Source organism: Myotis daubentonii, chromosome 1, assembly GCF_963259705.1.
Source record: "Myotis daubentonii chromosome 1, mMyoDau2.1, whole genome shotgun sequence".
NCBI lineage: Eukaryota > Metazoa > Chordata > Mammalia > Chiroptera > Vespertilionidae > Myotis > Myotis daubentonii.
Genome location: NC_081840.1, coordinates 51294470 through 51319043, shown reverse-complemented (window position 1 = coordinate 51319043; position 24574 = coordinate 51294470). Strand labels below are relative to the sequence as shown.

The 24574-nt window shown below is 36.8% G+C and overlaps 1 protein-coding gene and 1 long non-coding RNA gene across 16 annotated transcripts in view; both read right to left on the bottom strand.

Annotated features, from left to right (window-relative positions):
• Window positions 1–24574, bottom strand: part of SLTM (SAFB like transcription modulator) — a 56515-nt gene that overhangs the window by 21351 nt on the left and 10590 nt on the right. For 2 of the 15 annotated variants that reach the window (XM_059699847.1, XM_059699734.1), the window contains exons 3-8: window positions 21796–21881; window positions 17017–17214; window positions 16060–16107; window positions 3855–3882; window positions 2058–2526; window positions 1407–1456 (exon numbers count right to left, since the gene is read on the bottom strand). In XM_059699847.1, coding sequence (XP_059555830.1) covers window positions 1407–1456; window positions 2058–2526; window positions 3855–3882; window positions 16060–16107; window positions 17017–17214; window positions 21796–21881 — 879 coding nt within the window. The remainder of the gene's footprint in view (window positions 1–1406; window positions 1457–2057; window positions 2527–3854; window positions 3883–16059; window positions 16108–17016; window positions 17215–21795; window positions 21882–24574) is intronic. The other 13 variants (XM_059699750.1, XM_059699746.1, XM_059699741.1 and 10 more) reach the window with 13 other exon arrangements.
• On the bottom strand, window positions 17296–21789 carry LOC132236707 (uncharacterized). The gene is made up of 2 exons (XR_009453341.1): window positions 18186–21789; window positions 17296–17952 (listed from the first exon to the last, which is right to left on the bottom strand). It is a non-coding gene; the product is annotated as an uncharacterized LOC132236707 (long non-coding RNA).

Here is a 24574-nt window from a genome sequence, read left to right as displayed (position 1 = left end):
AATGTTTTTAAAGACTATGTGCCACAAGTTTTAGTTGAAGAATTAGTCAGTGTAGACTTATGAGAAGACAACATACACCTACCTGACTTGAATATTTTAAATATGAATGGTTGCTGCATTCCTATTCTTATGGAACACATTTATTAAAAGGATCTGTTTTATCTTATGAAATGTCAACCAGTTTGTGTATCATTTTTGTTACCAGTAACATTTGAGCCCACATATTTTTCTAATTACAGATTTAAACATTTTTAATAGGAGAAAGTTAACATTTAACCAAGATTACTCCTCCTGAATTTAAAGAATAACAATAAATTTATTATATCTTACCTAGTAACCAAAACTGTAAAGAACCTAGGTATTGCAATTAATTGTAAATTAATAAACAATCATAAAATTTCTAACTATTAAAATATGCCAAGAAAATACACTAAATAAACCATATAAGACATATGCCACTCCTTTTTGGGGGCACTAAAATAGGTATTTTAGGATTTTGTATTACCTGAATGATATTATTTCTTTTAAAAAAACAGAAATATTTTTCATGTAGACAGCATATATACAAGATGAAACTATAGCGTATGGCCTTGAGAGAACCAGAGACTTCCCAGTAACAGAAAGCAATCAAATATTGTACCTTTAAGCTTACAAGACTTTAAAATAAAACTATTTTCCTATATAAGATTCCAAATAAGTCAAATTAGGAAGTAAATTCTGAAGAATTAAAATATACTGCATACCGGTTATGTTACTAAAAGTATGCCCTGATTTGATGAATGAAAAACAAAACCAGGGGAGGGGGGGGTTAGGGGGAGAGATCACCAAAGGATTTGTATTCATTCATATAAGCATAACCAATGGACACAGACACCAGGGGGGTGAGGGCATGAGCGGGGGGGGGGGGGGGGGGGGGGCGCGGGCAATGGGGGAGATAAGGACACAATATTAAAGACTGATTTCTTTTAAATATTATATTCCACAAATATCTATAAGTATAATTTATAACACATTTCCTACTAGAAAGAACAGGGGTAAGGCTGTGGTGGAGTGTAGGGGTTACAAATGACTGCAACTAGAAATAAAATATTTTTGAAATCATAATGTAAAAACTGGAATATCTATCATATTAATATAGAATACAGTTACTTGAAAACAATGTTAAAAACACATTCCAAAGGGATTTTTAGCATACTCAAATTAGTTTACAAATTAACTAAAAAGTAATGCTTCTATCACACTGAGAGTATGCTGTAGTCTAACTCCATAGTTTACCCAAAGGCCATCCAAAATTTTTAGTGCATCAATTTCAAGGACTAAATGTCAAAGGAAACCAGATGCAATTATTCCTTTTTTAATGAAAATATACAATTTACCATTGAAATAAATAGAAATAAATCCATTACCTTTGTCATCTTTGGATGATGTCTTGCTGTCTTTAGATTCCTTTGAAGAGCTAAAGAAGCAAATCACCAGAAAAAAAATTGAAAACAAAAAACAAAGAAACAAAAATCGAACAGCTTGATATTGGCTATATTTCAAACTGGTACTATTCATACAAATTAACAATTCCAAAGGCCTAGATTAGGTTATTTGAACAAATGAGTCCCTTAGGATTCTTGCACTGATTTTCCCCAAGATGCCTGAAGATCTAGATTTTCTGACAATTCTATTCAGTGGATATATGGCCATCTTCTCCAGATTTCAGGACTGGGACTTGACTTCATTTGTGTTGTTAGGACTGATAGTTGTTCATTAACCATCATCACAAGGATTTTTAAAAATAAAACACAAAAAATTGTCAATTTGAAAAAACAAAAAACAACAAAAAAACAAATATATGCTGACAATTCGACAATGCAATCAGTAGAACACACTGCATATTATGAAGATCTTGAAAAAAAAATTTTAAGTAACTTATGACGGTCAAAAATATTATAGGCAGGATCATAAGAACTAATTACAGTACATGGTCTTGAAGCCACCCCCTTAATGTAGAGTGATCTTATTGAATGCTGGAATTCAGTATCGTAAAGAACTGACATAGAAAAACAAACCTCTTTGCTTGACCAGAGGCCCCAGTAGACGAGGGCCCTTTCTTCAAAGTATCCTTTTCTTTGTCTCCAGATTCTGCTTTCTTAGTACTTTCTCTGGCTTCCTTCTCGACAGGATCACCCTTCACGAAGTCTTCCTTCTTACCATCTTTTCGGTTCGCATTCATCTCATAATCCTTGGTTTCCTTCTCCGGGCTCTGTGCAATGGCGTCCTGCCCATCTTTTGGCTTACTTGCTTCCGAATCTGTAATTTTCACATTTTTACCTGTTTCTAGGAGGTCATCACCATCAAAATCCAGAGTAATGGCATCTTCAGCCTGGATTGTGACCGAGATGTTGTCATCCTCAGCTTCTTTCACAGTCGCATTAGCTTCCATCTCTTCGTGAGCTGTGTGATCAGCCTCAGCTAGGCTCCCTTCTGAAGGAAGAGGTTTAGATACTTCTTGTGTACCATCACCAGAACCTGCTATATCTAAGAGGATTTAACAGGAATAAATATGGCAAAACAAGAAGTTTAAACAATTTCATATTCATAAGCTAGAATAGGACCTAGAAAATATAAAGCCAGTTATTAGCACTGATGGAAGGTTAGGAAAAAAACACAAGGGTATTAACTAATATAACAATCCTTTACCCAGGATTACTTATTCTTCATGGGGGAAAAATGATCTCTATATATAGATACTAAACAACAAAACTGAGAAAATGGTTTCATCCTGAGGATACCAGCTCTTCATTTCTGGTTATAAGTTAATGGCATACGGAAGATTTTTTTCCCTCTCCAGGAGATAGTGACGAATGTGAAGATGTTATTCAATGTTCGAATCGTCTTGGGATTTAGTCCTTGTGACCTTCAGAACTCCCATGGTGACGTCTTGAAAGGTCACAGCCTGAGGATATCAGTCAGTCTTCAAAGTATTTCGGGCCCCATCTTTTTCGTTCTTCTTATTTAATTCTTGGGTAGTCCAGAATCATATGGGAAACTGCTACAGAAAGCTCCAAAGATGGCCTGCTCCATTATGTTCAGGAAATTGGTTATTTCCAGTCTTCATCCTGTCCAGTCAGTCCCGTAGGTACCATTTTCAAAAGATGTCTTTCATTCCCCCAAAGAGAAAGACTTCAGGCATGAGATTTTCTTTCAGTCAGTAACTTTACTTCATCATTGCTTGTAGGCTTTTTATTTTGTCTTGCTAAGAACCCTGTTCCATGTCCTTTCTACTCCAAAGTAGGATCCTTTGACCTCTGTCCAAGAACTCTTCCATAATCTTGTACTGACCACATGTATTGCCACAATGTCCCTGTAATTGTAATGGGTGAGACAGCTCTCCTAAACTACTAAAACTGTCAGAAGACTGTATGAAAGTTTGTTTAAGCAACAAACAAAAAGTCAGTCTCTTAGTCACCCACCATTTTTAGGAACATGTGCAAAATTAACTATCGGTTTACATGCTATAACTCCAATAAGCACATATGAGTTACTGCAGTGCCAGTCTTATGGATACAATCAACTTACCGTATGCTAGAAATTTTTAAATTAAAATGAGGCTAAATAAAAAATGGCATTGTCCACTACAGTAACTAATATGTACCATTAAGTTATAACATATTTTAAGTGTGAAAAGAAAATTAAGACCAATTGAAAAATAAAATCAAAATATTAACTTAATTTACTAAATTGATAAATTTAAAAATAAACGTATTTAAAAATAATATTTCAAATAAGGAATGCTTTATTTTCATATAATTTACTGTTTTTCTAAATATCAGCAATTTTGAAACTCTACTTAGCATCACACATACCTTTCTCATTTTCTTCTTCCTCACCATCCTGAAATTCAAAGAATAATTAAATGTTAAATTAAGTCACTTAAAACTGAATTGTAGTAATAGTACAAAATCAGTCAACTTAAATTGGTATATAATTTAACAATATTATTTAGGGATACCTATCACTAACAGATGTAGAATATTCCAATAAAAATAAGAGCCCATTTAAGGAAATGTGGCACATGCCTGATATGATTTTAGATAAGAAAACAGGCAAATCCATCAAAAATTAGATAATGCACTGGATAATTTTTCAGTATTCAAAGCTAGTTTATATAACCCAAATCTTACTCATATTAAGAGCTGCCAATAAAAAGAACAAACTGCTTTTTTATGTAACTCAGTTCATTCTTAAGGCACACTGTTCAAAACAGTACAAGAAAATATAACTTCAAGACATACACTTTGATGAGCTTAAATGTATATTAACAGACAAAATAAACAAAAAACACACTCCCCTTTTAGGCATCTCAGAATAAAAGAAGGAAGACTATAAAACTAGTTAGTTTCAAATTATTCATTCCTTCTTATCCGTTAAAAATGAATTCATAGCTCTAGTTGGTTTGGTTCAGTGGCTAGAGCGTTGGCCTGCAGGTTTGATTTCGGTCAAGGCACGTACCTCGGTTGCAGGCTCGATCCCTGGCCCTGGTCTGGGCGCATGCGGGAGGCAACCAATTGGTATGTCTCTCTCACATCGATGTTTTCTCTTTGTCTCTCCCCTTTCCTTTCACTCTCTCTAAAAATCAATGGGAAAATATCCTCTGGTGAGGATTAACAAACAAACAAAAAAAGAATTCATAGTTGTCACATAGACAATGGCCAACCACTCTAATAATTTACATTTAATAAATAAGTTAATATTTGTGCTATAGGTAATCAAAACAAGGTAACTTTTGTTTTTAAATGAGTGATTTTAAAATATGTGATCTTCATCTAATCTAAAATTAAGCATGTGTTAGCTTGAAAACAGGAGTACCACAAAGGGAAAAATCTTATTTACACCAAGCAAATACAGCAAAACTCCCTGAAGTAACACGAAGATAGAACCTACATTTCCCCAAGTTAAATATCATAACGAATAAGCAAAGTAATAAGCATTATAGTCCCAATAATACAAAAAATTAAGGGATGTTTTGATTTACAACTTTAAAAAATAAAACCTGTGTAGAAGTAGGTCACTTTCAGTCAAAGCAGTGTGAATTTACCACATACAAAGCTTTAGGGTAGTGATTCTCAAACTTGGAGTCTGTACCAGTATCTGGAAGGGCTTATTAAAACATTGCTGAGTACCAACCCCAGAGTGTCTGATTCAAGTCTGGAGTGGGGCTTGAGAATTTGCGTCTCTAACAAGTTTTCAGGTGATGCTGATGCCGTTGGTGCAGGGACTACAATTTAAGAACCACTCACATGCTTTAGAGTGATAGCCTAGCAGTAAAAGAAGACTCACAGCAACATTTAACTGTAAACAAAACTTTAAATGTTTATCTTACAACACAATTTCAGATTCATATAAAAGCAAGTATTCCTTAAAATAGCAAATATTTTACCATATGCTCAAAATTACATTTGGATAACTACCATATTTCTAAGAAAGCATTTTAATAAATTTTTTACTTTAAGTTAACCCACAAGTGTCCAATGAAGGAATGACCAATTGTTTTACACACTAAAGTAATATGACAAAAACTAAAAACACCAAAAAAACTAAGCCACAGCTTAGAAAGTAAAACAGTCCAAAATAAGTTGATTATTGATAATAATGTGAACCCTATTATTATATTACATTATGTTCTAATAATCTCAATTATTTTATTTGAACAAGTTGTTGTACTGGAAATAGCTGTAATCATTACATTTCTAATCTGCAACATTTGGAAAGGAAAGAAAAATACTTTAACTTGGGTAGAGGGGTAGGCCATATCAGCAAAGGGTAAGTTATGCTAGAATTATCGATACATCTTTTTCTTACAAACTCTCTGACTTTAGTAATTTATCTCGGAGGAATAAGTGAACTAGAATACCTTAACTTTTACTTAAAAGCAGAACAAATGAACCTAAGGAAGGCAACTTGCCTCTCCTTTATCTACTTCTGATGCCAATAGCAAACCACTTCCAAATTAATCTTTTAAAGATCAATATTGATAGATTCAAGGAAAAATATGGCCAAAACCGGTTTGGCTCAGTGGATAGAGCGTCGGCCTGTGGACTGAAGGGTCCCGGGTTCGATTCCGGTCAGGGGCATGTACCTTGGTTGCGGGCACATCCCCAGTAGGAGATGTGCAGGAGGTGGCTGATCAATGTTTCTCTCTCATCGATGTTTCTGGCTCTCTATCTCTCTCCCTTCCTCTCTGTGAAAAATCAATAAAATATATTTTTAAAAAAAAAGGAAAAAAATGGCCAAATTATTTGCTATTCTGAAAAATAAAATTCAAATACTGTGATGTAAAAAAAATAAAAACAAAAACAAACCCTTTCTTGCTATGGTTCCCACCAATTAGAAATCTTACTTCTAGCTGCTAAACTAACCAGAAAGGTTTGCCTTATTTGGCTGCCAAGGTTTTAGATATCTATCCTAATTATTCAACATGCTTTCTGAAGGATTTCATAACTTTAGTTTCTCAAAATAATGCTTTGCTACATATACTTAAGTGTCCCTAGGAGAAGCCTCTTGACCCAGCTTCTAGAACATAAAACCAATTACCGTGGGAGTGAAGCACAAAAGCAACTAGGGTTAATAAAAAAGATGAGCCATGCATCAGAACACAATTATTTTACTGAGAAGTTATGTGCAGTAAACATTGCACTACTAAAGTTAAACCAAAAGTCAAAAATAAGCCTAAAGCCCTAGCCGGTTTGGCTCAGTGGATAGAGCGTTGGCCTGCAGACTGAAGAGCCCCAGGTTCAATTCTGGTCAAGGGCATATGCTGGGGTTGTGGTCTCAATCCCCAGTAGAGAGCGTGCAGAAGGCAGCCAATCAATGATTCTTTCTCATCATTGATGTTTCTATCTCCCTTTCCCTTTCCTTTCCTCTCTGAAATCAATAAAAATATATTTTTTAAAAAAGCCTAAAAATCCTTGAAATAAAGAAACAAACCATGAAATACAAGAAAGAAAATGGGAAAATTTTCGTCTAAATGCTATATATGCACAGACATGATACAAACCCAAAGCTTCTCTATTTCTTTTTATTTTATCGTAGGAGAAGCAATGATTACTAAGAGCAATGATTACAAGGCTAAGACTTATTTTTCAATTAACAAAGTGGTTGGGATAGAGCTTTGAGGGGAAACCAAGATGGCGGCATAGGTTAACGCCGGAGATTGCTGCCTCGAACAACCACTTCAAAAAACAACTAAAAGACGGAACGGACATCATCCAGAACCACAGGAAGGCTGGCTGAGTGGAAATTCTACAACTAGGAGGAAAGAGAATATCATACCCAGACTCAGAGGAGGCGCAGTGCTGAAGTGAAATACTAAGGTGCGGAGTGCACGAGGATCGGGCTGGAGGTGGAGGGCGCGGTTGTTGTTTTCAATCGGGAGGGAGTTTCAGACTCTGAGCTCCAGATCCGGGCGAGTCTCTAGGGACCCAGACTCAAACGGGAGAAGCGGGACTGTCTGGCTTCGGTCGGAACTCGAAGGCAGCTTCCTCTCCGAGGTTTGCAGCGGTTGCTGGGACTCTGTGAGGCAGAGCCCCTAGGGACGGGACTGAGAGCAGCCATAACTGCTCGCTCCGGCCCGCCCTGTAGATCCCCAGGGACCCGCCCTGCCCAAGCCCTGCGCAGAGCCATTTGCCGGATAGCCTCAGGCAAACGCTAGATTAGCACCACCCTAGAGATCCAGCACAGAAGCTCTCCCACTGCAGACACAGCTGACTCTCATAGCCAGTTAGCCTGGAGGTCAAATCATCCCCGGTATTGCCGACAACAATCAAGGCTTAACTACAACAAGACTGCGCACAAAGACCACTAGGGGGTGCACCAAGAAAGCATAAAAAATGCGGAGACAAAGAAACAGGACAAAACTGTCAATGGAGGATATTGAGTTCAGAACCACACTTTTAAGGTCTCTTAAGAACAGTCTAGAAGCCGCCGATAAATGTAGTGAGATCCTCAAGAAATCTAATGAGACCCTCGATGTTATGATAAAGAACCAACTAGAAATTAAGCATACACGGACTGAAATAACGAATACTATACAGACTCCCAACAGCAGACCAGAGGAGCGCAAGAATCAAGGCAAAGATTTGAAATGCGAAGAAGCAAAAAACACCCAACCAGAAAAGCAAAATGAAAAAAAGAATCCGAAAATACGAAGATAGTGTAAGGAGCCTCTGGGACAGCTTCAAGCGTACCAACATCAGAATTATAGGGGTGCCAGAAGATGAGAGAGAGCAAGATATTGAAAACCTATTTGAAGAAATAATGACAGAAAACTTCCTCCACCTGGTGAAAGAAATAGACTTACAGGTCCAGGAAGAGCAGAGAACCCCAAACAAAAGGAATCCAAAGAGGACCACACCAAGACACATCATCATTAAAATGCAAAGAGCAAAAGACAAAGAATCTTAAAAGCAGCAAGAGATAGAAACTCAGTTACCTACAAGGGAATACCCATACAACTGTCAGCTGATTTCTCAACAGAAACTTTGCAGGCCAGAAGGGAATGGCAAGAAATATTCAAAGTGATGAATACCAAGAACCTACAACCAAGATTACTTTATCCAGCAAAGCTATCATTCAGAACTGAAGGTCAGATAAAGAGCTTCACAGATAAGGAAAAGCTAAAGGAGTTCATCACCACCAAACCAGTATTATATGAAATGCTGAAAGGTATCCTTTAAGAAGAGGAAGAAGAAGAAAAAGGTAAAGATACAAATTATGAACAACAAACATGCATCTATCAACAAGTGAATCTAAGAATCAAGTGAATAAATAATCTGGTGATCATAATAGAATCAGGGACATAGAAAGGGAATGGACTGACTATTCTTGGGGGGGAAAGGGGTGTGGGGGATGCGGGAAGAGACTGGACAAAAATCGTGCACCTATGGATGAGGACAGTGGGTGGGGAGTGAGGGCGGAGGGTGGGGCGGGAACTGGGAGGAGGGGAGTTATGGGGGGAAAAAAGAGGAACAAATGTAATAATCTGAACAATAAAGATTTAATTAAAAAAAAGAAAGAAAGAAAAAACAAAGTGGTTGGTATTTACCCATTCTGTTACCTTCCCCTAGTCCAGTGATGGTGAACCTATGACACGCGTGTCAGACGTGACACGTGAACTCATTTTTTTGGTTGATTTTTCTTTGTTAAATGGCATTTAAATATATAAAATAAATATCAAAAATATAAGTCTTTGTTTTACTATGGTTGCAAGTATCAAAAAATTTCTATATGTGACACGGCACCAGAGTTAAGGTTTTTCAAAATGCTGACACGCCGAGCTCAAAAGGTTCGCCATCACTGCCCTAGTCAGTGGTCGGCAAACTCATTAGTCAACAGAGCCAAATATCAACAGTACAACGATTGAAATTTCTTTTGAGAGCCAAATTTTTTAAACTTAAACTATATAGGTAGGTACACTGTTATTAACTTAATTAGGGTACTCCTAAGGCTTAGGAAGAGCCACACACAAGGGGCCAAAGAGCCGCATGTGGCTCGCGAGCCGCAGTTTGTTGACCACGGCCCTAGGTTAACCTTGTGACACATATATATCGTGTGCTAACTAAGAAGACTGCTTCTGAAAGGCCTCCTTTCCCCTGACTTGTATATAAACACTGTATTCAGCTTGGCTGATTTAAAACAAATCTTCAAAATAACCCTATCCATCTGGCAATATGCTAAAGATTATGGGAAGTATAAAATATCTGGCACATAATACACAATAAATAGCCATTGAATGAATTTACTGAATAAATATAGTGAAGACACTGCTATTTTTAGGTGGAGGGACTGAATTGACTGCTTCTTTTTATATATGTAAAGAGTTTAACTGCTGTACTGTGTCAGTATCACAGAATTCACTAGTGTGAATTTACTAGAAAACATTTACTAGTGTGGAGTTATTTAATGAAAAGAATACCCGATTAGGCATCATGGGACCTGAATATCTTGTATTTTGTCTTTACCACTAAAACAGTTTTACTCTGTGGTACTGTCATCTATCTAGATGAATTTCACCTTTAACATAGAGAGAGATATGACCTAAATAGTGTATATATAATTAAATAAGATAATGGATGTAAGAAGTTCTTTATAAAAAGTAAAGCATTAGGAAAAAGCTTTATGGAGGAAATGGAGATAAATCTGCCTTTGAGAGGTATATAAACTTCATATGACAAAAAAAGGGGGCAAAGGCAAACAGAGAAAGGAATACAGGGTGTCCCCCAAAAATGTATATGCACTTTAACAGCCTGATAGCTCAATTTTGAAAAGGAAATGTATTTTAATAAACACTGCCTTTATAATTAATTATTCAAAGTGTATGTATACATTTTTTGGGACACCCTATATACAGGGTGTGATCATAGAATACAGAAGATTGAGACTACAGGAAATTTTAAAGAATTAAAGCATTAGCAAATACAAACATTTTTGAGAAAATTTTCCAGAAAATTCTAAAGTAACTGTATCTTAAAGTTAGTAATACAAGCCCTGGCTGGTGTAGTTCAGCTGGTTACAGCATCAACCTGTGCACCAAAGGATTGCGGGTTTGATTCCAGGTCAGGGCACATATCCAGGTTGTAGGTTTGATCCCCTACGTGTATGAAAGGCAACCTATTGATGTTTCTCTCTCTCTCCTTCTCCCTCTAAAATCAATAAAAACACGTCCTGGGGTGGGATGGATGGATGGAGATATATATATACATATACATACATACACATACCAAATTCTATGAAGTATGACAAACTGCTTAGAGGCTAACACCTAAAGGCTAAAGATTTAAGCTTCAAGTCAAAGCTGGAAGGTTGGCTTTAAATAAATACATCTCTATACAAATATATTGCCTATTTACTTGTACTTTTTTTGTTGCTGTTAATCCTCACCGGAGGATACTTTTCCATTGATTTTTAGAGAGAGTGGAAGGGAGGGGTAGAGACACAGAAAGAGAAACCTCACTGTGAGAGAGAGACATCAATTTGCTGCCTCCCGCACATACCACAACCAGGGCCAGGGATTGAGCCTGCAACCCAGGCATGTATCCTTGATCAAAATCAAACCCAAGACCTGTCTGCAGGCCAACGCTCTACCCACTGAGCAAACTGGCTAGGGTGTTAAAAGCAAATAATAATCATGACTTTTAAGTTTACCAATAAGGGTATGGGTGAAGGGGACTTTTTAGAATATATCTTGTCTTAGAGCTTTTACTTTGGATAATTTTAAAATAAGATTAAAATTTTAAAAAAGCAATACCTAAATACTGAAAATAAAATAAAACAAGTCAACCTAAGCATGTATTAGCTGGTGTATAACAATATAGAGCAGAACTGTACAAAAAAACAGTAATTTGTTCATTCTTACAGGAGTACATCCTTAGAAGAGAACTAACTGGAGGGGACAAAAATCTTAAATTATTTTCAATAACCATATTGGTATTGATTCGTATTATCATCCTAAGACTGTTGTGGGTGTGCTGTGAAATAAATGAAGTCATTAACTGAGAAATATCCCTATGAACTCATAATCTATTTTACCTTAAAAGTAAAACAAACAAAAAAAAACATTCTCTTGCACTGTACAGTGAAAAGGCAATGAATAACCCTTCCCCTGAGTCTGCTGTCTTAAAATAGCATTTACAAATCAAAGGAAAAAAAATGGCTGATTTTCGGTCTAGAGCAGGAACTAGAACAGGGGTGGGCAACCCCTGGCACGCGTGCCAAACATGGCACACCAGTTAACTTTTGCACGCGAAACCCTCTCATAATTTTCCATTTACAATTTTTTTCTATCGACTTTATTTTTCAGATAAATTCAGTATAGGCGTATCTTAGATAAATAAATAATTTTACATAACAAGTTATCTTAAAGACCATAGACATGGATTGATGAGAAAGGGGAAGAGCTATTTCTATGCCTCTGCCTTAACTCTCCCTGCCTTCCTAGGTCCAACCAGTGTTTTGGTTTCATCCACATACGCTTGTGGATCTTTGGTTTAGTGATGAATTTTGTTAAGTCTCGTAATAGGAGTAGCCTGACGGATGAAAGTAGTAGCTCGTGCATATCTCTGAAGGTCACGAAATATAAACCTAATGTAAAATCTCTGTCATCAGTGATGCAGCAGCAGAAGTCCCACTGATAATATCAAACGGAGTCATAAAGTTTCCTGCCGGACTATCAGTGTACATGTATACATTAAAAAATAAGTGTATTTTTCATCATCATATACTGTGTTTTTGTCGCTCGAATGAATTTTATTATTTCTTCAACGTTCTTCACATATGTACACCTTAAGAGATATCAAGTAGGCGTAACGTGTTCTCAAAAAATTAGGGTTGGCACGCACTCACAAAAAGGTTGCCCATCCCTGAACTAGAACATTACATACCATAAAGCAAGGAGGCAATCAGACTATTCATGTCATGTTGAAAGAACACAAGAGCCAACTTGTGGAGGTATGTATATACTTTCAACATATGCCCCCCCCACCCCCACAGTTACAGATGGGACAATTTGAGTATTAATAATATAATGACCTTAAATACATTAAATGTATTTAAATGAATTCAAAATGAAACTAAGGGAGAAAAAAGGAAAAACAAAAAACTCAGTCACTGTTGGGAGATGCTAGTGAACCAGATCATTATTCTGAAAACTAGTAAATGAAAGGAAAAGAATCAAACATATATCCTGGCTTTCCTGTGTAAACTGTACCACTGAGAAACCAAATAGTAGATGAGAAGCTTCTCTTTCTAGAAGCATTCTAGGTATTAAATAAGGAAAAAAATGACAGAATTAGAACATCACCATTTTAATCAATGGGGTAGGGAACAACGACTGGCACCATCACCAAAAAGTGCTATCAAACATTATGTGCATCCAAATGGAAGAATACACTACCTACGAAGTAGCTGTGTGTTGGCAGTAGGGGACAGGGACAGGGGGCACCCTGAATTGGATAGCAAGCCTCTTGATCCTATAACCAACTAACCAATTTACAGGAAATGCAGTAGACAGAGGAATATGTGGAATGACTGTACAAGAATGTAATCAGCCATAGTCAGTTTGGCTCAGTGGATAGAGCATCAGCCTGAGGACTAATGGGTCCCAAATTTGATTCCGGTCAAGAGCACATGCCTGGATTGCAGAAGGCAATCGATCAATGATTCTCTCTTATCGTTGATGTTTCTATCTCTCCCTCCCTCTCTAAAATCAATAAATATATATTTTAAAAAAAATGTAATCAGCAAAATCTACAGGAGTTGGCAAACTACACTAGATGCCTCATTTATAGTATTTTTATTGAAACAGCTATGTCCATTCATTTATCTACAGTCTAAGGTGCTCTCACACAACAGAGTCGAAGAGGTGTAACATAGACATATGACCTACAATGGCTAAAATATTTTATACCTGGCCCTTTAAAAAAAAATTCGCCAGCCCTAACCAGTTTGGCTCAGTGGATAGTGCGTCAGCCTGCGGACTCAGGGGTCCCAGGTTCGATTCCGGTCAGGGGCATGTGCCTTGGTTGCAGGCACGTTCCTGGTGGGGGGTGTGCAGGATGTTTCTCTCTCATTGATGTTTCTAACTCTCTATCCCTCTCCCTTCCTCTCTGTAAAAAATCAATAAAATACATTTTAAAAAAAACAACTTTGCCAACTCTTACTCTACAGGATAAACTCAATTTCTTCAACAAATAAAAGTGGGGGGAGGGGAGATGGAAGGAAAAACCTAAAGATTAAAAGATCTGATTTTTTTCCTTTTTAAAAATATTTCACAGTTCATGTTTTCTTTATTATTTTTTTAACAATTCTTTATTGTGGAAAGTATTACATATGTCTCCTTTTTTCCCCTATTGACCCCCTCCAGCCTGCACCCACTCCCCACCTCCCCATCCCCGCCCCCACCCCAGGACCTCACCTCCCCATTGTCTGTGTCTATGGACCATAGGCCATGAATATTGAATAGTTATTTTAATTAATCACAATGTGTAGATCTTATTTGCATCTGGATTCAAACAAAATCTAATTTTTAAAAAACTACAGACAAGCATTTGGATACAAACTATATTTGATGAAATTAAAATCTTACATTAGGAGCGATAATATAAAAAATAAAATAGTTCCCTTCTAGAGATACATACTGAAAAATCTTAAGCAAAATATGAAGTGTGGGATTTGTTTCAATAATACAGAAAGGGAAAGGGAATGAAGCTATAGATAAAACAAGACTGCCCATGAGTTGGTAATGAAACTAGTAAATGTTTCAGACTAGTAGTATTCCTTAATGCGCACGCAAGACAATACTCATGTAATCATCAAACATGTCATGATGGAATCCGGGAACATTTATGTTTCTAGATGTTTCACTATACATTATTTATAAAGAAAAAAAAGTCATTTACTTCAAGAAAACTCTGAAGTAACTACCCTATCTTTTGATACAGTAAAGGAAAACTTGCCCCCTGATGAGAAATAAACAGTTTTTTTTTTTTCCCATTATCAGGATGGAATAGGAGCAAGGCCATCTCTAGCCCATAAAAATTTGTGAAATTAGAAAAAGGCATCCTCTATGATATAATAAATAGATAGGCTAGTATGTGAATGGGGACCCTTAGACATGATGCCGCCACAACACACAACCTGCACAACTGTAGGACTGGCCCTTGTTGGAAATTTTAAAAGTATATGAAGTAGCCGAAACCGGTTTGGCTCAGTGGATAGAGCGTCGGCCTGCGGACTGAAAGGTCCCGGGTTCGATTCCGGTCAAGGGCATGTACCTGGGTTGTGGGCACTTCTCCAGTGGGGGATGTGCAGGAGGCAGCTGATCGATGTTTCGCTCTCATCGATGTTTCTAACTCTCTATCTCTCTCTCTTCCTCTCTGCATAAAATCAATAAAATATATTTTTAAAAAAAAAGTATATGAAGTATACCTTGGTTGCCAAAGTATACACAGAATTCAACTCCACCTTTTTGCAAATTAGTTATTTAGAAAAGGCACTCTCTCCATATCTTCCTCATCTGCTCTTTATCACTCAGAAATGAACGTATTTGGAAACAGTGTGGGGGACAAGTCTATACACTTTCACAGGCCTAACATTTCCTTCTTGAATTATCTAAATTATCAGAAACATTTCTCCAGAAATCTGGTTTCTCCCCATTGCAATAAACATAGCCTCACCAGCATTTCAAAGGCAAGAAAACTGCTGGAAAAAAGGCATGACCAGAGGCAATCAGCTAAGCTGTCCATGGCCATAAGCCCCCACTTCTAGTAGGTAGTACACTGAGGAAAAAAACAGGATTGATCACTATTTTTCCTAAATCCAGTAAACAGAGGGAACCCCTATCACTATTTGAAAGTATACTATTTAAAGAGGAGATATCAACAAGGGGTTCTTGAATACAGATATGAGGAAAAAGACAAAGGATAATTTTAAAAAACAAACACTGCAGAAAATGAACTATAAATGTCTATTTACAGGTTCTGTGAGTCATGCTTTAAAATGTATACTATGTATATCACATATCCAAAAACATACTTTCACACACAATAGAAAAGCAGTCATTTTCAACACACACATACACACCCTAATACATGTTTAGATTTTTATTTTTATATTAGCCCCATCCTAGTAGGAGTATTAAAATCAACAAAAATGTAACTAAAACTTTAAAAGGGATAAGTTCTTTTAAATGATTTATTTTATATCAAAGTGACAAAAAAATCAAGCAGAGTGTGGGCTTCTGACAAGACTGGTAATCAGAGTTATGTTTTCTAGAAAGGATGGACAGCTTTTATTTTTGTCCTGAAAATGGTAGAAACCTTATAATAACTTCTAAATATCTTTGTAGCAACAGAAATTTCAGCTGTCAGCTTTGAGTATCTTTTATATACCATACAAATAACTTAATATTAAATTTAAGGCAGTTTTATGAGGTAGAGAATTACAAAGTCAAACTAAGATTCCTTCCAAGCCCTTCCACCCACAATATCAAATTCATAGGACTAGATGTAAACTTACTTGGGCTGTTAGAAAGGTATCATCTTCACCTTCTTGAGCTTCAATTTCCTAAGTAAAAGGGTATACAATAGCTGCTTTACAAGATATCTGGGTAACATGAGAATGCTTTTATGCTATACCCAATTATCACTAGTCTTATTTCCTCACAATGTCTATGATACCGTGGATGCAAAGTCAATGCTTCACAATTCAGACAACCTCCTTTATGCCAAAATAAAGACAATCACACTAGCAGAGAATTAGAAAAATCTCTTTCTTGAGGCCTTCATTTATTAGGTGACGTAGAACATCAGTGTTTTAAGCGTGACTAAACACTAACAGCACTGACTCACTAATCCACTGATTTAGTTAAGACATACCACTAGCACTAGCACACTTCAAAGTGAAACAAACGGTCTGTTTCATTCAAGAAAAAGATTTTTAAAATAATATGCTTTTAAATTATACTTTTATAAGTAACCTCCCCACCCTTGATAGTACCCAAGGAAATGCAAATTAATATTTTGTATCTACTAAAGTAGCAAAAAAAAAAAGATCACCAGGTAATGGTGGCAAAGTCAGAGCAAAATTGGTACACTCATTCATAGTGGGGTAAAAAACAACTTACATGTCCCAAGTTAAGGGAGTGGCTATTAGATACATAGAAAGCAGTTTAATACATTATGGTATAAAACACAGATTATGAAGTCCTTATGTGGAAATATTATATAGAATAAATAGCAATTATTTAGAACATTATATAGAATAAATAATTACTAAGTAAAATATATACATGTGTGGAAAATAAAGTAAAATTAAAAAGGTCTTTTAAGGCAGCAGGATTCTGGGTGATTTATAAATAACTTTAAAAATATATTTTTTGAAAATTCTGGGATTTCTACATTGAACTAGAAAAAAAAACAACTTATTTAGTACTTAATTCAGCTGAGTCATGTTTTAAAAAAACTGGCTAAAGACCTGACTTTCGATGTCCTCTTTCTCAATATCTTCAATTGCTTCTGTCTCTATTAATTCACGAGTTCTCTTGTTTTCTTCTATGGAAAGTAACTCCTTTAAACGCACAGTCTCCTCTTCATTTTCACCAAACTCTTCAGAGTCCTTTAGTTCATCATTTCCATCTTGTTCATGTGCCTCTTGATTCTCCAATTCACAGTCCTTTTAATGGTAAGAAAATTTGGTACAACTAGAGGCAAAGTAGTGTAGGCTAGCCACCAAATGTTTTTGGTAATTTATATCTCTACATGTTTTAAATTTTACCATATGTTGACTTTATTTCCAAAGTCAAAGTTCAGTCATTTTACCTTATACATTAACTATGTCTTTAAAAATGGGGGGGGGGGGGGGCGGGGGCCTAATACCAAAGTCATTAAATCACATTTTGAGTTCCCAAATCTCTCATACGGAACTACACATAAACTGGATTGCTATTAGAGATGCTCTCAAATTCCAATTACTTAATATTTACCAACTCACATCCTAGGGCTCTCCAAGAAAATATGGCTTCAAAGAAATGACTTGATTTCTCCAGGTGCCATAGTTTAGTTTAACTTCAAGGACCCTGGAAGTCATATATTATAGCTAATGTTTATTTCTAATTAATAATAAGGAATTGCAACTGTTATACAAATGTCTGTTCTTGAAAAATATTCAAATGATTAATTTAAATGTATATGTCTTGAAATGTATCACTAAGCCACAATGCTAAGTAGGCAGGGGAACATTGGCTGGGATTATCTCTGAGGCTATGTCTATTTGTCTTTCAAAGTTTATAGGTACAGGATACTTCAGTGCAAACAAAGAAAAGCCGCCATCTGTTTAGTTTCCTCTTTAACTGCAGAAAAGGAGTTGAAAGCATTGAACATTCCTTCTTCCTTTCCTTTTCTTACAGTAAACCTAGCAGATTTTTTTTTTAAATATATTTTATTGATTTTTCACAGAGAGGAAGGGAGAGAGAGAGAGAGTTAGAAACATCGATGAGAGAGAAACATCGATCAGCTGCCTCCTGCACATCTCCCACTGGGGATGTGCCCACAACCCAGGTACATGCCCTTGACCAGAATCGAACCTGGGACCCCTCAGTCCGCAGGCCGATGCTCTATCCACTGAGCCAAACCGGTTTCGGCAACCTAGCAGATTTAAGAAAAGGTTTCTGGGTTAAAGAAGAAAATGGCAGGGCCATGACTATTAATCATTCATAACTGAACTGCAGTGAGGGTACAGAAATTTCTAAGGGGGGCAGGCAAAAACAAGAAATATGATTGTTTGGGGATGTGGAGTTCTTGGGGAGCAGGGAATTTCCAGGACAGGGTTTGACCAACCTCGCGTCACATATGAGTGGAGGAACATTGGGGACTGAAAACAAATTGTCAAATTTTTATATGACAATATAAAAATAAGTGCAAATAAGTAAAAAGCAAGGTGAATCACTGAGGGAACATCATCTATTCTAAAGTGCCTTAATTTCTATCAAATACATCATATATTCTGATACTTCCAAAGTGAAAAGGAAATATAAAAAAGAAACTGAACATATATTTAAATAGGATTGGGGGTTTTTTTTGTTGTTGTTTTTTTTCTTTTTAAAAAAGCTCTTTTGGCCCTGACCAGTTTGGCTCAGTGGATAGAGCATCGGTCTGTGGACTAAAGGGTCCCAGGTTCGATTCTGATCAAGGGCATATGCCTTGGTTGCCGGCACGTCCCCAGTGGGAGGTGTGCAGGAGGCAGCTGATCGATGTTTCTAACTCTCTATCCCTTTCCCTTCCTCTCTGTAAAAAATTAATAAAACATATTTTTTTAAAAAAAAAAAAAAAAAAAGCTCTTTTGGCCCTAGCTGGTTTAGCTCATTGGATAGAGCACTGGATTGTAGACTGAAGGGTCCTGGGTTCGATTCCGGTCAAGGGCACAGGCCTGGGTTATAGGCTCCATCACCACTAGGAGGCAGCCAATCAATGATTCTCTCTCATCATTAATGTTTCTTTCTTTCCTTCTCCCTTCCTCTGTGAAATCAATAAAGATAGATAGATAGATAGATAGATAGATAGATAGATAGATAGATAGATAGATCTATATATATATATATATTTTTTTTAAAAAGCTCTTTTGTTCTGACATTATAACCAGGTTCATTTAATAAAAACACAAAGGCATCCTTTGCAGCACATATTAGAAACAATACTGTTATGCTGAATAGAAGTATGTATCTCCTTGCAACATTTCAAATGACTATAAAATATCTATGGGGAAAAAAAATCTATGAACTGAAGAACTAAAAGTTGGACATTTGAAAATTAAAAGATTTTTTTACTCAGTCACAATGTTCTTTTAGCTTACGGATACTTTTTGCTTAAGCATATACTCACTAGTGAAGACAACCTGAGAAAATAAGAACAAAGGGACAAACCTAAAGGAAGACATACCACAATGAAAACAACAGAGACACTGAAGAGCTCTTAAGACAGTGGTTCTCAACCTTCCTAATGCCACGACCCTCATGTTGTGGTGACCCCCAACCATAAAATTATTTTCGTTGCTACTTCATAACTGTAATTTTGCTACTGTTATGAATTGTAATGTAAATATCTGATACGCAGGATGTATTTTCATTGTTACAAATTGAACATAATTAAAGCATAGTGATTAATCACAAAAACAATATGTAATTATATATGTGTTTTCCGATGGTCTTAGGCGACCCCTGTGAAAGGGTCATTCAACCCCCAAAGGGGTCGCGACCCACAGGTTGAAAACCACTGTCTTAAGAGCTCAAAGAAAAGTTAATTACAGGCACTCAATCTTCAATTTTAATGGATCCCTGGGCAAATACTGCCTAAGATTATCTAATTTCAGGGTTAACTCCTCAACCAAACAATTTTTTCTTTCTGTGACTGCCCTTAAAAGTGCAAGGTACAAAGTGTGAGGTGTGTGGTCTGTGTGTAACATGAGAAAGGTAGAGAACTAGACAGGAGATGGGCAGGTGAATGGACATAAGCTTACTTCATGGTGGAGCACACAGCCATTCGGAGATGTTATGACAATATGGACTAACTCTACACAGAAAATAAAATGTATGGGGATATGAATGTATACTTTAAGAGGAACTACGCTCAGTAAATAATTCCTGCTAATGCCACACTACTTAGGACCTAATGATCAGTAAGTATCAGATCATGTTTCAGTCAACTGAAAACAAAACCTTAACTACAATTAAAAAATACTTGGTATATAGAACTGGCCGATTAAAATTACATACATTATTTTTCTAGCTGGTCTATTTCGAATAAGTTCTTTTTTTAACCAAAAGACCTGTCTTATTTATCTTTAAAGCACAAAACAAATTCCTTAATTTTATCTTTACAAAGTAGCAACATGACAGAAATTTTCTATTTTAAGGACTACATTAATCTAGGTTCTGTATATTATATAAAAGCTAAATGCAACAGGCAAATTAAAAATAAATTATTGTCCTGGCAGTATGGCTTGGTTGGGGCACCGACTCGTACATAGAAAGGCCACAGGTTCGATTCCTGATCAGGGCACACACCCAGGCTGCAGGTTCGATCCCCGATCTGGGCAGTGCTGGAGGCAGCCAATCAATGTCTCACTCTCACATCAATGTTTCTTTCTCTCACAATTCAATAAAAGTGTGTCCTCAGGTGAGGATTAAAAAAGAGAAATAAATTATCACCCTGGCCGATGTGGCTCATTTGGTTGAGCATCATCCAGTGCTCTAAAAGGTTACTGCTTCAATTCTGGTCAGGGCACATGCCCAGGTTTTGAGTTCAATCCCAAAAGTGCATACAGGAGGCAACCAATCAATGTTTCTCTCTCACATTAGTGTTTCTTCTCTCTCTCTCTCTCTCTCTCTCTCTCTCTCTCTCTCTCTCTCTCTCTCTCTCTCTCTTCTCTTCCCCTCTCTCTAAAATCAATAAAAACATATTTAAAGAAGAAAAAAAAAAGTCCTAGCTGGTTTGGCTCTGTGGATAGAGCATTGGCCTGCGGACTGAAGGGCCCCAGGTTCGATTCTGGTCAAGGGCACTTGCTCAGGGTGTGGGCTTGATCCCTAGTAGGGGGCATGCAGGAGGCAACCAATCAGTGATTCTCATCAATGATGTTTCTCTCTCTCCCTCTCTCTCTCTCTTCCTCTCTGAAATCAATAAAAAAAAAAATAGATAAAAATAAAGTAAAATAGCCCTAACCAGTGTGGCTCAATGGATAGAGCATTGGCCTGTGGACTCAAGGGTCGCAGGTTCGATTCCGGTCAAGGGCATGTACCTTGGTTGCGGGCACATCCCCAGTGGGGAGTGTGCAGGAGGCAGCTGATTGATGTTTCTCTCTCATCAATGTTTCTAACTCTCTATCCCTCTCCCTTCCTCTCTGTAAAAAAATCAATAAAATATATTTTAAAAACATAAAGTAAAATAAATTATCAATATCCTTCATTGTAGTACCTTGTCCAGGAACAAACATATCAATTGTCCTATAACTGTTCCTCTGGCCCCTTTGCCTCAGATTTCTACTTAAAAACTCAGACATTATTTTTAGCTTTATTCTCATTTAACTAAAGATAACATTATTTATTATATTTTTCAATTATGAGAACTAATGAGATTGACAAGATTACAGAACTCTCTATATTTTACCTACATACTTCAGTTTCGTTAAGTAAAATGCATGAGTTCATCATGCAACATGCTAGGCTCAAAATAAACATCTTAACCTGAGTAATTAACACTTTACCTTGACAAAAGCTTCATCTTCCACAGAAGCATCTCCACTCAACTCATCTGCTTCCTGTTTTTTACCTGCGAAAGAAGGAAAATGGGCTAACAACCAATACTTTATTACTTTAAGAGTAAAAATCATCCAGAGATGTTTACCCCACAGTACTACTCTCTACTCCCAATCATCTGACTAAGCCAATGCCGACTGCTTCTAAACCATCTGCTCAAAGCTGCCCAAACAAAAAAAGCTTTAACAGTGACAGGCTGTTTCACTAAAATAAACTGTGCAAATAATTAATCCTTCATTTGAACCAATCATCTTAACTGACTTGATATATCTGATACATTTTTCTTTACACCACTCCAATTCTCCCAGAAGCAGCAGAACCTTTTAATGATACTCTACTAACTGCAGCTAACCAGATGCCTGACTCATATCCCCCAGCAAAGGCGTCCCTACGTTCTCTTCTTCAATAAGCTTTCTCTGAAATAAAATTCTCAAACTTAATCTACACCTAAAATCCATCAGTTGATTATTTATTAATTACCTTATACTCTCAAGTACATCTTGCTTCACCATTACAGAAGAAATTCCTTAAGTACAGTGACTGCCCTTAGACTGACTTTGTAGTTCTCCAAAGGCCTACAGATAAATAGTGCTGAGCATTTAACGTAATGACCAATTTAACTGGTTAGGCAACTAGAAATTACTTCAGAATGATAACTGTTAATAGCTTCCAGAGAGACTACAGGCCTTCCAACACAGCCCTCATCTTCAAAAGTTTAAGCTGGTGGTAGAAACTAGAAAATGTTCTCCACACCAAAAAGCAAACGAAAAAAGTTTCCCACAGAGCCAATGCTAAAAGTTTGTTTTCATATTAGTCCACAAAACCTGCTTAATAACCCATAATGAAGAAGAAATGCTGTTAAGAACACAGCAGCTGGGAACCTCAGCATTAAAAAAAAATTTTAAATTCATTTATTTTGAAATGTGAATGAATATTCTTTCCTGAGGCCAACTAGTCAACTTTCCCCTTTGCCTAAAACAGGAACTGCCATGTCCCTATTTCCAAGTGTCTGTGACCCCAGGGTAGCCAGTTTAGCTGTGAGGTAACTATTTAAAAAAATCAGAATACCAGCCCCCTTCTTCCATCTGCTCCCAATTCGAATGAATGATAAAAAGGGAAACAAGGTACAGGTCCTTCCAGGTAAATGAACAAGGTTAAAAGTGTGGATTTTTCTTTTACCCTCAGAGGTAAAAGAGGGCTTGTGTGAACGGAAAGAGAAAGTGTGGAGCTCAGTGTTCCATTCCTATTTGGAATGCTGATGTTTGTAGTTTAGGGAAAATATAAATTAGAAGTTACTACAAGGGTAATGACTAAGAAAGCCTATTCATCACAAAGGCTTTATTAATCTATTTTTAAAATTAAATAAAGATGTTCCTTCCCCGAAAACAAAAGAGAAAAACAGTATCAGGAGAGAAAGAGTGCATTAAATCCATTCACATTTAGAGAGGAAGTTCCAAATAAAAAACCTTAAAGATGCTATCTTGTAGAAGAAATAAGCTTTTTAATAATATAGGAAGAGTGAAGAAAAGTTCTCTGGGGGAAAAAATAAATGGAAATTGTACTTCAAAAAAAAAATAATAATATAGGAGCCTTTCTCTACCGGCTCAAACCCCAACACACACCACCAAATAATCTATAGAGTAGGGCTTTGGGGGGCACTCCTTCAGATCATTTGCAAATACTATTTACTCCTTACAATTTGCAAAGCACTTAAAAAAGTTCAATTGAGCCCTAGCTGGTTTGGCTCAGTGGATAGAGCATCGGCCTGTGGATGAAGGGTCCCAGGTTCGATTCCAGTCAAGGGTACATGCCTGGGTTGCAGGCTCAATCCCCAGTAGGGGGCGTGCAGGAGGCGGCCAATTGATGATTCTCATCATTGATGTTTCTATCTCTCTTTCCCTCTCTAAAATCAATAAAAACATATTTTTAAAAATTGATGTTTCTAAGCACCCTGTGGTACATGGGCAGGTATTCACAATTATACAAAAGAGAAAATGAGCCTGAGAGGTCAAGTAGCTTGCCCAAAGCTAATAAATGGCATTCTCAGCACTGGGAGCCAAGGCTTCTCATTTCCAGTCCTAAATTCCTTCCACTACATCTTACTATGACCTACTTAAAAGACATTATTCTAGTAGGGAGTGGTTAATTAACTCAATTTAAAGATACTATCTTTGAAATGGCAGCTCTCAGCAAGACAAACTGCACACTAGTATATGATGCACACTCCATGGTGAATTTCACTTGCTTTAGTTTACTTACAGGAAAATCAAATTATGCTACAACAAAAACACAAGCAGCAGTCACTACCTCTGCTTAAAGTGGCTTCCTCAATCTAGGCACTAGGATAAATGCTATATATACACATTATTTTATCCTCAAAACTACTCTGAAACTATATCCCAATTTTACAAAAGAGGCAACTAATGTAAAAAGTTAATCAGATTACAAAACTAGTAAAGGCAGTGCTCCGATTTAAACCTAGCCCTCAAGCCCTAGCCGGTTTGGCTCAGTCAATAGAGCGTTGGCATGTGGACTGCAGGATCCCAGGTTCAATTCCAGTCAAGTGCACATGCCCTAGCTGGGGGCTCCATCCCCAGTAGAGGTCATGCAGGAGGCAGCCAATCAATGATTCTCTCTCATCATTGATGTTTCTGTCTCCCTCTCCCTTCCTCTCTGAAATCAATAAAAAATATATTTAAAAATAAATAAATAAATAAACCTAACCTA